Below are 14,358 nucleotides of genomic sequence, written 5' to 3' on the forward strand. Positions count from 1 at the left end.
TTGCTCCCGTGGACGTAGGCATTTGCCGAACCACGTAAATCTCTTGTCTCATTTATCGTCTTGCATATGATCTTGATTACTTGTGGAGATTTTCTTGTTTGCTAAGATTGGGGACGTTTCTCGGTTGTATGTGCGTTATAAATTGTTTCCGCTGCATTGGTATTATTGTATGGATTTGCATATGATACCAACAATAAGCTTCAAAAGCTTATAAGCTCTTTACAATAAGCTTAGCCAAACACTCTCTTTGACGCATAGGAGTATCAACCGGTTCAACACAACAAATCCAAGCGGGGGAAAATCAAAGCTTCAAAACATTCTTCTACTCTTCTTTTCTTTTTAACAACAGTCATGCTTTGTATATAAAAGTATATACATCTATGAACAGAGTGTATGCATATGACATTTATATAAATACAAGACTGAATTAGTATTGCTGAGTTTTTTGTGAGCTGCTCATATAATATACTAAATGGGTGGTTGAATGATGCATAAGAGGAAAACTTGAAAGTTTGAAATGAACCTTGATTTTGATGAATTTGGCAAATGGTTGGGGTCTGATATGTTGCTGTGTACTGAACTGCAATGGAACGAATGTAGTGAAACTGTAGGCAGCGTTTTCCTTTAGTTATTTGCAAATGAACTGTGAAAGAATGAAGGAAATTCAAGTTCAAAGCTTAAGCTTACCTCTGCACTTGGTTTTTCTTGTGTGAGGAAGAAGTTTGAAATTGTTGGATGGTGATAAGCCAATTGAAATGGTGGAATGGTTTCGACGTTCTTAGGCAGAGGTGTGTTGGGGGATTTGACAGCCTGGTTTAGGCATGGATTAAAGCTGGTTTTTGGGAGAGTCCATCCTGCTTGTAATGCAATACATGAGGTCCGTTCAGATGCTGCCAAGTGTAAAGTGCTTTTGAGTGTATTTTTTGTTTAGTTTTAATGCTATAAATTGCTTTACCACAGTCAACTTAACAAGTATGGTAGGACACGATTTTCGAGAACTGCCTTCTTTTCATTTTATTGCTTTTTTTTTCAGATTTTGTTAATAATTTAATTTTCTATTTTTCTATTTAGTTTTACAATATATTTTGAAATTGTATATTTATACTATTTTGAGTTTATGTTAACAACAACTTTTATTTATTAGGAAATGTTGTACTTATTTTTTTTAACTTTGCATAATTAAGCACTTGTAATTATGGTTGTGTAATGATAATATAAATAATTAAATGTACATATATAGTATATGTATGTATTCAGTTTGTAGGTTAAAAAAATGAACTTGAGATACATAACATATGACATTAATTACTCGTAGTGGAGATAATGAAAATAGCCATTATTCGATTTTATAATTGCTCATTCGAAATCATTCGAAACTAACTCACAATTAGAAAATTGAATTTTAATTTTATTGTAATAAAAATTTTAATCTTAATTTTAATTCACTTATTATTTCATGAATATCGAATTATAAGTATAAGTTTGAAACTTATATTTGAGATGTAAGTAAATGATTCACTTGTTATTTCAAAAACATCAAAATATAATTATAAATTATTTAAACTTATATTTGAGATGTAAGTAAACGATTTACTAGTTATTTATAAAATACCAAATTATAAGTATAAGTTTTAAACTTATATTTGAGATGTAAGCAAATGCTTCACTTCTTATTTTATGAATATCAAAATATAAGTATAAATTTTAAACTATATTTATAATGTTAGTAAATGGTTCACTTGTTATTTCATGAATATCAAAATAAAAGTATAAATTTTAAATTTATATTTGAGATGTTATAAATTTTAAACTTATATTTGAGATGTAATTAACGATTCACTAGTTATTTCAAGAATATCAAATTATAAGTATAAGTTTTAAACTTATATTTGAGATGTAAGTAAATGCATCACTTGTTATTTTATAAATATCAAAATAAAAGTATAAATTTTAAACTATATTTATAATGTTAGTAAATGATTCACTTGTTATTTCATGAATATAAAAATAAAAGTATAAATTTTAAATTTATATTTGAGATGTTATAAATTTTAAACTTATATTTGAGATGTTATAAATTTTAAACTTATATTTGAGATGTTATAAATTTTAAACTTATATTTGAGATGTAAGTAAACGATTCACTAGTTATTTCAAGAATATCAAATTATAAGTATAAGTTTTAAACTTATATTTGAGATGTAAGTAAATGCATCACTTGTTATTTTATAAATATCAAAATAAAAGTATAAATTTTAAACTATATTTATAATGTTAGTAAATGATTCACTTGTTATTTCATGAATATAAAAATAAAAGTATAAATTTTAAATTTATATTTGAGATGTTATAAATTTTAAACTTATATTTGAGATGTTATAAATTTTAAACTTATATTTGAGATGTAAGTAAACGATTCACTAGTTATTTCAAGAATATCAAATATGATTAGTGGAATTTCAATTGGGGATTCTCAAATTCGAGTATGATTAGTTGAAATTTAATTGGAGATTCTCAAATTCGAATATGATTAGTGAAAATTCAATTGGGGATTTTCAAATTCCAATATGATTAATGGAAATTTAATTGGAGATTATGAAATTCAAGTATGATTAGTAATAAATCAATTGAGGATTGTCAAATTCAAGTATGATTAGTGGAAAATCAATTGGGGATTCTCAAATTCAAGTATGATTAGTTGAAATTCAATTGATTATTCTCAAATTCAAGTTTGATTAGTGGAAATTCTATTAGGGATTCTCAAAATCAAGTATAATTAGTGAAAATTCAATTGAGGATTCTCAAATTCGAGAAAGATTAGTGAAATTTCAATTGGGGATTCTCAAATTCAATTCTCAAATTCAAATATAATTAGAGGAAATTCAATTGGGGATTCTCAAATTCGAAAATGATTAGTGGAAATTCAATTGGTATTCTAAAATTCAAATATGATTAATGGAAATTCAATTGGGGATTCTCAAATTCAAGTATGATTAGTTGAAATTCAATTGAGGATTCTCAAATTCAAGTATGATTAGAAGAATTTCAATTGGGGATTCTCAAATTCAAGTATGATTAGTGGAAATTCAATAGGGGATTCTCAAATTCAAGTATGATTAGAAGAATTTCAATTGAGGATTCTCAAATTCAAGTATGATTAGTGGAAATTCAATTGAGGATTCTCAAAATCAAGTATGATTAGTATAAATTCAATTGGGGATTCTCAAATTCAAGTATGATTAGAAGAATTTCAATTGGTGATTCTCAAATTCAAGTATGATTAGTGGGAATTCAATTGAGGATTCTCTAATTCAAGTATGATTAGTGAAAATTCAATTGGGATTTTCAAAATCAAGTATGAATAGTGAAAATTCAATTGGGGATTCTCAAATTCGAGTATGATTAGTGAAAATTAAATTGGGGATTCTCAAATTCAAGTATGATTAGTTGAAATTCAATTGGGGATTCTAAAATTCAAGTATGATTAGTGGAAATTCAATTGGGGATTCTCAAAATCAAGTATAATTAGTGGAAATTAAATTGGGGATTCTCAAATTCAAGAATGATTAATGAAAATTTAATTGCGAATTCTAAAATTCAAGTATGATTAGTGGAAATTCAATTCGGGATTCTCAAATTCAAGTATGATTAGAAGAATTTCAACTGAGGATTCTCAAATTCAAGTATGATTAGTGGAAATTCAATTGGAGATTCTCAAATTCTAGTATGATTAGTTGAAATTCAATTGTGGATTCTCAAATTCAAGTATGATTAGTGGAAATTCTATTGGGGATTTTCAAATTCAAGTATGATTAGTTGAAGTTCAATTGGGGATTCTAAAATTCAAGTTTGATTAGTGAAAATTCAATAGGGGATTTTCAAATTCAAGTATGATTAGAAAAATTCTCAATTGGGGATTCTCAAATTCAAGTATGATTAGTTGAAATTCAATTGGGGATTCTAAAATTCAAGTGTGATTAGTTGAAATTCAATTGCAGATTCTCCAATTCAAGTGTGATTAGTGAAAATTCAATTGGGGATTCTCAAAATCAAGTATAATTAGTTGAAATTCAATTGGGGATTCTAAAATTCGAGAATGATTAGTGAAAATTGAATTGGGGATTCTCAGATTCAAGTATGATTAGTTGAAATTTAATTGGGGATTCTCAAATTCAAGTATGATTAGTTGAAATTCAATTGAGGATTCTCAAATTCATGTATGATTAGTGAAAATTCAATTGGGGATTCTCAAAATCAAGTATAATTAGTGGAAATTCAATTGGGGATTCTCAAATTCGAGAATGATTAGTGAAAATTTAATTGAGAATTCTAAAATTCAAGTATGATTAGTGGGAATTCAATTGGGAATTCTCAAATTCAAGTGTGATTAGTTAAAATTTAAATATAATTGACAAAAAAAATAAAAAACCTAATTACTAAATTGAGATTAACTCAAACCCAACTACAAAACTAATCCCTCCCCCCCAATCTCCTTCGTCTCCGTCTTCCCTATGCCATTTGCAGGCGAAACGCTTCCGATCCCTGGCAAACAAAGAGTCAAAGCGGTGAACTCACCGTCGCAGTCTTCAACACCCGCCGCCGCGGGCGGCGATTTCTCCCGCGGCACCACCACCGCGTTCGTCGCGATCGGAAATGAGAGCTCCGCATTGTAGCCGGAGTCGCTGATGTCGGAGTCGGAACGGCTCGATCTCTCAAGCGGACTCAACTTCGGGCCGTTCATCATCGCCGTCGAGACGTCGCCGCTGTCGGCTCGCCTCAAAACCTGCGAGAGGCGCTCCTCCCCGCCGCCGGACGAGTCCGCGAAGAACCTCTGCTTCAGCGTGGAGTTCCAATGGTTCTTAATCGCGTTGTCCGTACGTCCGTTGAGCAGCCTGGCGATCGTCGCCCACTTGTTCCCGATCTCCTCGTGCACCTTAAGAATAATCTCGTCCTTCTCCGGCGTGAACGGGCGGTGCTCGACCTCCGGCGAGAGCTGGTTGCACCACCTCAGGCGGCACGACTTCCCCGATCTCCCCTGAATGGACTTGCTTATGAGCGACCAATTCCTGGCGCCGTGCTGCTGCACCAGTTCCCGCAGGTGGTTGTCCTCGGCCGGACTCCAGGGCCCCTTGATCCTATCGGCGGAGTCGTTCTTCCCAGCCGCCATGGGCCCTAAAACCGTGGGCCCTAATTAAAGAAAAAAAGTGTATACATTGTAATTAAAAATTTTACTTCATGGGCCACCGTTGGAATAAATTTTCACGTGCAGGCTGCAGCCTTAAAATAAATTATATAAATAATGTGATTAAAGAAAGTGTTGCCCTAATTCTTATTTATATGTTTAACGCGCTGCTTCTCCTTCTATTGTAACGCCGCGTCCTCTTCTTCTTCTTCTTTTTTCTTTCTTTTTCTTGTAACTTCTTCTTCACAAATAAATTTTCTTCTTATTTTTTTTATCGTACATATTCTGACATTGCAGTTCTCCATAAGAATGCTTTATCATCTCTCTTGCTGGCGTTTATTTCGAGACAAACGCCGGGGATTTTTTTTTCCGGCCATTTCAAATTCTAGCCCCAGATTCAGATAGCCCTTCATCAGCTGAGTCCATATCTACCTTCACCGTGTTTCCGGCGACGATGCGTTCATCAATGGCTTCACAAGATTTTGGACCAATGTCGGGGACTTTTTTTTTGGCACCATTTCAGAAAATCCAAAGCTCTATGGACAGAGCATGATTAGTCCAAGCTGATTCCACGTTCACCGGCGTATTTCCGGCGCCGGAATGAAAATCCGGCATTAATTCATGGTTTTGCTTCACTTTTTCATGAAAACTTGTGCAGGTTCAGAGAAAGTACAATGGGTCCCATTGATTAACTAGGGTTAGAATTATATTTTCAATTTCTTTTATTAGATAACTATATGTTAATTACAAGTTTGCCATGACACCTGGCAAGATCCTAACGGGCTCATGTATTACATTTAATGCACGAAGGATTTTTCCCTGGTTTTTGGGGCTGCTTGGAGGTACAAGCATGGTGTAGGGTGGCTGGTAGGAGACATAGGATATGAGTGTTGATTGGACAAATAAATCTTCAGGGTCGAATTATCACGATTGTAAAAATTCTTCAGGATTCGCTAAATAAATAGCTCGTGTAAATGCTCAAAGCTCAATTTAAATAAATATGCAATGCATATTTATTTAAATAAATAAATAATATTTTACAAAAGGTTTTGCAAATCATTTGTTGGAATTAAAATAAATTCATTTTCTTCATCCAACGTGAATAATCTTAATGAGTTGTTAGATTAGCACTCTTTATCCTCAATAAGGGGTATACTTAAAGAGGATTTCTCGAGGCTCGGGCCCTTAGTCTGCTGTCTTGTTTTTTTAAGGGTTTTTTTGTCATGTTTTCTCTTTCTTTTTATTTACAAAATCTTAATTAAATAATATATTGATAGATTAATAATATTAAATATAAAATAAATAAAGACTGTGCCACAATTAACTCGCACCTAGAACTTTGATCTTAGGCATTAACCACTTTGGCCGACATACACACTAAAAAAATATATTTTGATTCAAGTTTATGTTGTGTAATATATATGTAGTACAGATTGTTATTATATCTTTATTACGTATTTTATTTTAAAGGTAATTTTTAAAATTATATTACATATTTAGAATAATATATTAGTTCATTAATTAAATATTAGACTATATCTATCTAAAATTATTTGGTAGAACTTATTAATATATCTCTCCTCTTTATCGTAGCAACTAATCCATCCTTTGTACAGTAGCAAGTCCTATTTATCGTAGAGGTGAAATAATCCATCAGAGTAATCCATCTTCTTTACTATAACCTATGTATAAGGAATTCAATTTTTCTATATATCGTACAAGAATTACAAACTCGTTTTTTTTTTTTTTTTTTTGAGCACCAACAAGAATTACAAACTCGATGACTACTATTGAAGAAAATAAAAGTAAATAAATTACTCTAAGAATTCAAAACTGCTGAAAATTATAAAATTCGAGGCATCCGCAAAAAAATGAAAATCGAGATCGAACCTTGATAACTATTTGCAAACTGCTAACCGATATCGCGAACTTTGGTGACAACTATTTTCAAACTGAGGATATCTAATTTCAACCAACCATGCGTATCTATATAATATATAAAAGATGAGTTTTTTTCTTCTCCCACCAATTTTTTCTCTATTTTTTTATATAATTTAATTTTTTTTCTAAACATCATCAAATTTAATTTACGCATAAATATTTAATATGCATATTATATATAAGTGCGTGACAAAATATTTAATATTGTATAAAATTCATCAAAAATGAATTTAAAACGAATAAATTATTAAAACTTTAAAATATTTTATTTTCTTTCTCTTCGTTAACATTTTACAACTTTTTATTTATGTTTGTGTATGAAAATATTTATTTATTTATTATGGCGTGTAATACTCTATAATAAAAATGTGTAATGTTAATTTTCTTTATCAAATAATTTAGAGGAATTGATATGTTTATTTTATTTTAAAATATATTTTGCATTTATTTATATATTAGTTCTATTTAATATTTATACTTATTTATTTAAACATGTCGTTTAATTTCGGTGTTCGCCATGCATAGCACGAATGGCGTACTAGTGTAGTAGAATAACAACATATTAGTAAAAACTGGATTCTAACGCTCAAATTTCAATATGAATAGATATTTAAAATATAAATGAAGAGAGTCGCACATTGGATATATAAAATAAAATAAAAAAAATAAAATAAAATATTAGAAGAATATAAAATAAAATTAAGATACAAAACAAGAAAATAGAAATGAAAAAATATGAAAAAGAGTAATGCTTCTAAAAGAAATTGATCCTGCTATTTCTTATATTCAATAATAAATCTTGTATATATGTCAAATTATATGCACTTTTCTATATACAATAAAATATATTAAATTTTATATAAATATTTTATCAAGAATATAAATTATTAATTAGTAATGCAATATTTGTTTACAAAAACTAAATCTTGAAATGACCACCTATAGAATTAATAACAATGCATCTTTTAAATAAGCTGGGAGAACGAAATTCCTAAAGCTTTATATATATATATATATATATATATATATATATATATATATATATATATATAGGGGAGGGCTACCGTGAGAACACCTCTTAAAATAAGAATTAAGAACTAGGAAAAATGTATGAATTTTATGTAGAACATGTATGAATTCGCTGTATAAAGGTATGAATTGCAAAAAATAATATTTTGCTATCTCTGGGATTCGAACTCAGGACCATGAATTCATCAAACAAGATGATGAATCAACCGTAGATCTTGATGATCTAAGGGCTGAAAATGATTCTTATTTTATATCTTAAGAAGTGTACTTATTTTAGCTCTCACCTATATATATATATATATATATATATATATATATATATATAGGGTTGGGATCTATAAAGAATTCACTTAGAGTTGAGAGTAAAGAATATAACTTAACCGCTGAATTAATAGAAATCTACGGTCAAGATCAGTTTTTTAGTTTTATAATTAGTGTATTTTAATTCAGATAAAAAAAAGAAATATTAGATGAAAATCCGTTGAGGGGCATAAATGGTATCATCATTTTACTGAATACCGTCCAAAAATAACTCCCAAAAATTACTCCATTTACCAACCACTACCACCACGTCTCTAACCCTAGGCATACAGAAAGTTGACTCCTCATCTACAGAGCAGCAACGGCGACTCCACTCTAGTAGTTTTCGACGGCGGCTTGAATCGTGTAATTTCCGGCGACGCTCCGTGAAAAGAGTGTAAGTGTTTGCTTTATTTTCTTGCTTGTTAGATATTTTCTGAATAGGGAGAATATTTTGTGAAGAAGAATGGAAGATTTGTGGAAAAAAAATAGGAGTTTTTTTCATGGTTTATTGAACAATGGTGGAGACCTGGGATTCAATTTTAGTGTGTGAAAACTTATAAAAAAAAGTGATTGTTGTGTCTGTATTGAACGATGCATAAGAACGAGATGTGAATATTTGTAGATTTGGACAATTCCGGTAATCCCCTATCATCGCCTCTACATCACCCGCCACCACCCCATTCTCGTCGTCGGTTGCGGCAATTCCGGTAATCCCTTTCTTTTGACTTTTTCACCTTCTGGATCACAAAGTTAAAGCAGGAATGCATTTCCTTAATAAATGTGTGAGCAGATATGGTTATAGATGTGACACCCAAATCCAATTTAAATTTACATGAAAACGCACGCGGAAAAATCATGACTATAAATAAATATTTAATGTGAAAATAGAGAAATAAATATCTTATACTTTACTAAACATAACATTTTTAAGTAAAACTAAATTCAAAATATTTGATTCGCCATTCGACCTTCCACGCGCCTCCGGCCTTTAAAACCTAAAAATGTTAAGTATGGGATGAGCATACAAGGTACACTCAGTGTGGGACATGCAATCATTGTCCACGTTAATAAAATGAGAATCACATATGATCAATACATTTGTAACTGAAAGTCGCACGGTGGCATACCAAGGACCTTTCCGTCCTGGACCGATTTAGCCGGCCCCTGGCGACTGGTTGCAACCATAACTTTAACATAATATCGCATTGTGGCATACCAAGGATCTTTCCATCCTGGACCCATTCAACGGGCCCCTGGCGATATAATTTAATGCAACTCACATACGGTAAACACATAATATTAAAATGGACAAAGATTAACCACAGCATGTACTGAAATAAATCCCACACCTGAATTTGAAGTTCAACTTGAAAGCTAATTCTGATAATTCAAATTAAAATCCATGTCCTAGTCGCGTTGCACCTAGTCAGATAAATTCAAATAATAAACATAAGGGCCTAATTGAACTTTAAAAATAATAATAATAGTAGTTTAAATCTTAAGAATTTATATCATAAAATCATTGATCTAATGAATTAATTAGTAAAATATATTTTCTTATGAAAAATATGGATTGATATTTAAAATCAAATGCAATTGCAACCTATTTAGAAAGAAATCTGCAGCCCATAAATAAATTAAAAGCTTAGCCCAAACATTTTTAATAAATCTGAGCCCATTTAAAAACAAACCATCCTAGGCCCAAGCCCATTCTCTCAATCACCTAACTTAAATTCACCCACACACACCACCACACAAACTCACGCAGCCTCACTCTCTCTCTCCTTCTCTCCCTCTCCTCTTCTCGGCCTCCTGCCGCCGCCGGAGGCCGGCGGCTCTGGCTCCCCCTGTCCTCTCCTCAACCTCTCTCCCTCTTCCTCATTTCTCGCCCCCTCTGCCCTTCTCCTCGCCGCGCCTTGCCGCGGCCATCTCCCTTCTCCGGTGACTCCCGCCGCCTTGTCAGTACCTACCACTCCTCTCATTTCTCCCTCTTCTGGTCGACGGCAGCTGCCACCATCGCCGCCTCCGCGTTGACAGCAGCACAGCCCAGCCGCCGCCTCCCCTTTTCTAGATCTGATGCCGCCCAACCACCGTCGCCGCCTCCCTGTTTCCTCTTCGCCGGCCGCCGTGGCGCAGGCAGCGCCCGGCGGCGCCGTTCAGCCGCCTCTCTCGCTTCACGTCTGTCCAGTATCCGCTCACCAACAATTCCCCATCTCCACTCTACTTCTGTGTTTCTAATTCCATTTTATTCTTTCTTTTTCTTTTGATTTTTAATGCAGAAAGGTGAATTATTACTGAAAATAAACATAAATTATCTCATGCTGGATGTTTGCTAGAATTTTCAAAATCAATAAAATTACCTCTGCAGAACGAAGACGAGTTAGAAATTGCTGAAAAATGAAATTGATTATAGCTGATGGATGAATTTAAATGAGATAGGTTTTGGAATGATACGTGGTGGTTAAAACTGCGATTTGAAATGATACAAATGATACGTGGCTAAGAATAAAATGTCAAATGTGGCTGAATAAAGGAAAGACCACGTAATCCAACTGGGAATTAAGAATCAATTCAAGTTAATACTCACAATCTACTTGTTTTACAATTCAAATTACGGGCTATTATTAAATGGTAGCCCAAAAAGCAAAAATAATTAAATAAAGCCCAATATATAGAAAAATATTTATTTAGGCCTCAAAATTTTATTAGTATCTTGGAGCACAAAATTTCTTTTTATTGCTAAAGTCATAATCTATAATCTAAATTTATTTATCTAACTAGGGGCGCGACTAAACATGTTCATAAATTCGACTCATAGATTTATATATATTAATAATTCTAAAATATAATAATTTCCAAATAAAATTTGCAAAGGAACTAAACGGTTTTGGGCTGTGACAATAGATGTACAAGATATGAGTGCCTTTGACACGGGATCTTTTGCTGCTGACTGCTGTTATAGATAAATGTAGTATTTTTTGCCATGATGTATTTATCTTTAAAAACAATGTTTGCAGTATTTTCTGATGCTTTTCGATGCATTCTTCCATGGATACTGGACTCTCTTTTGGTGAGTTATCTATATTATTTTAGGTGTTTTCTTTTCAGACTTGTTATTAGTAAGAAGAAATATTTCTCTTTTTCCTTTTCAACTTCAAATCCTTTGCCCATTTTCTAATTCTCTTGTTGCTTTATCAAATTCACTCTTCCAATAAGTTGAAGCAGCTGATGACAAACTATAGGGTACTCAAGGATAAGGGAGTACATGTTCTGGTAAGCCGCCCAAATTAGAGTGTTTTCCTGTCTTTTCAATTTTTAGTTTAAACATTTTTGTAGGATGTTTTTTCCCACCCACTCTATTGGAAAACTGCTTGAGGTATTCCTCTTATATCTAATTTAGGTTTTTTCATATTAAGAAGATTTGTTAAGTTATATAGAAATTATACTAAGTTATTCAGTATATTTTTCAGGTTATTCAAAAATAGTTGTAGTTATTCATAATATTTGTACAGTTTATTCAGTATACATCGTGTTGTTGTTCAGTATGTTTGTTGTGTTATTCGTAAGATATTTTTATTAATTGGGTATAAGGTAATTATTATGTGATCGGTGTATTTGTTAAGTTATTCAGAAAGTAGAAGTTGTTATTTAGAATATTTGTTATGTTTGTTCAGAAAATGTATTATTATGTTCAGTATGTTTGATATGTTATTTAGAAACTATCTTATGAACTAATTAAGTGCATATTGAAATGGAATTTCGTTGAATTTAATATGTCAGTGGTGAGAACACTCAGAAAATTATGGAGTAAATTCACTTACTGTATTAGTTTATTCAACTAAGTTTGAAAATTGTTCAATTATTCTATTTTTGTGTATAAGTCATTCGTTATATCATGGATTCTGGTTTGGTGTACAAAAGTATTGATCTAGGTTTGAAATTTAATCATTGATCATTAATTTACTCTATAATGTGTATAAATTATGTGTGATTACATCATATTTGTTCATTCATGGGTGATGGCACGCAGGGCTGGAAATGCAACATATTTAGTAAACGACCACAACAATTCTCAAGGATGCGCATACGGTATTGTGCATCCATTTTGGCGTGGGAGGAAAATGAGGTGAAAAAGGCCGTTGTGGACAAAGCTTCACATACTTTTGGAGAAATGTACAAGGATCCAAAATTCAATGTAAATTCGACGCTACTAGGGTAAAATTTGGGCACAGAAGAGTCCCATAAAAAAATTATATTTTTTTGATGATTGAAGTCATTTGAAACATATATTTTAGATGATACAATAAAGTCTGGATTTTGTGTCAATTGATTTTGTTTGACTTCCATTGGTTTGTGATGTGAAATTGTAGAATTATAATCTATCAGTAAAATATCTGCTAGTGGACATTGTTTTGGATGGTTTTTGTGATTCAAAATGATTTTATTTCGAATAGTTGCTTCAATGAACGATATAACAATTGTGGAGAACTTATTGAATATATTCAATACTGAATACTATTTATTCAGAACTTATTTATTTTATTCAGAATTGAATAGTAGTTATTCAAAAGGTACATTAGATTATTCAAAACTTATTCATAAGTGAATAGTAGTTATTCAAAAGGTACACTAGATTATTCAGAACTTATTCATGCTTGAAATCGAAGCGTTGACTTAATGAATACGTTTTGTTAATTTAATGAATACGTGCTGAATATTGTTTACATTTAATTGAATAAATAAATGATTATAATGAATAAATATATAAATAAATGTAATGAATAGATTCAATTCTTCAGTGAATAAGTAATACAAATATAATAAATAAATACAAAAATTCATTACATATCTAATTGTTTGTTTTTGAAATAATGTCGTAATTGCACATTATTTAATCTAAAAATGAAAAAAAAATGAAATGTCATCCATAAAAAAATCAATATGTTTGTAATTGCTTGTTTTTGAACTAATGTTGAAAATTCTATGATGAAAGAAAAAAATAACGTAAAAGTTAACTAATTATGTGAAATAAAAAATAAATATATGAAAGATGCAAAGAAAAATAAAGTTCATGAAAAAACAAAACAAAAATAAAAATGAAAATAATTGGAATAAAGAATAATATCCAATTAATTAAACCAATAAACCATCATTGTCGAACAAATCAAGGCAGAGACTAAAGTAGAATAAGAAAAGGAGGAAAATACAAAGAGATAATAAAAATATATATAGATAATAAAAAGGCGTTGACTACTTGACAATTTAAATTATGAGAATGGATATGTATGATCTCTTTCCCAAATTCAAAGGAATATAATTAGCTTAATTATAGTAGGCATCAGTTACCTAAAAATAAGTATATAAGAGTTTTACAATTCTAACCTTTTAGCTATTAAAAAACGCAGCAATCATATAATCTAATTGGCCGTAGGATTGGCAGATTTGAAGGGCCGAGATTCATTCCTTATTCTTCACAAATATAGCTTTCTTTTTTGATCCATTCCCTATATATATATATATATATATATATATATATATATATATATATATATATAATAAATGATAAAAAATCAAGTCAAAATATCCAAAAATAAATCAATACATATTAGGTAGTAATAAATTAGTCAAACATAATATAATTAATTTAATGTATATAGGGAAATAATCTATAACTATTAAGGAAAGAGATTTATTTTCATATTTGAAATTTGATACTTAAATTTATTTCCATAAAATTGGAGAAGGCTGTAAATGTCAAAACACATTTTAGAGAATGAGAATTTACTAAAATGTCCAATTATGTTTATACATATTATGTATGAATAGATTTATCCTTAAAAAAAAGAGCCTACATTCTAATGATCGAACTACACAGAAACACAAAAGGCAATACAATAATACAT

The 14,358-nt window shown here is 30.9% G+C and overlaps 1 protein-coding gene and 2 long non-coding RNA genes across 3 annotated transcripts; 1 reads left to right on the plus strand and 2 right to left on the minus strand.

The window, feature by feature from the left end:
• Window positions 1-4,392: 4,392 nt before the first annotated feature.
• Window positions 4,393-5,969, minus strand: LOC131007640 (transcription factor MYB44-like). The gene has a single exon (XM_057934550.1). It carries the CDS (start codon window positions 5,165-5,167, stop codon window positions 4,463-4,465), a length of 705 nt encoding a protein of 234 aa, XP_057790533.1. The 5' UTR covers window positions 5,168-5,969; the 3' UTR covers window positions 4,393-4,462.
• A 3,327-nt stretch (window positions 5,970-9,296) lies between these two features.
• LOC131007645 (uncharacterized) lies at window positions 9,297-10,953 on the minus strand. Its single transcript, XR_009096195.1, has 3 exons — window positions 10,816-10,953; window positions 9,805-9,877; window positions 9,297-9,708 (listed from the first exon to the last, which is right to left on the minus strand). It is a non-coding gene; the product is annotated as an uncharacterized LOC131007645 (long non-coding RNA).
• LOC131007646 (uncharacterized) lies at window positions 10,924-12,798 on the plus strand. The gene is made up of 2 exons (XR_009096196.1): window positions 10,924-11,728; window positions 12,486-12,798. It is a non-coding gene; the product is annotated as an uncharacterized LOC131007646 (long non-coding RNA).
• Window positions 12,799-14,358: the final 1,560 nt, after the last annotated feature.

Source organism: Salvia miltiorrhiza, chromosome 2 (assembly GCF_028751815.1).
Source record: "Salvia miltiorrhiza cultivar Shanhuang (shh) chromosome 2, IMPLAD_Smil_shh, whole genome shotgun sequence".
Lineage (NCBI taxonomy): Eukaryota > Viridiplantae > Streptophyta > Magnoliopsida > Lamiales > Lamiaceae > Salvia > Salvia miltiorrhiza.

Excerpts from the sequence above, each read along its gene's own strand:
- LOC131007640 (XM_057934550.1), bottom strand. The coding sequence starts at position 5,167 with ATGGCGGCTGGGAAGAACGACTCCGCCGATAGGATCAAGGGGCCCTGG.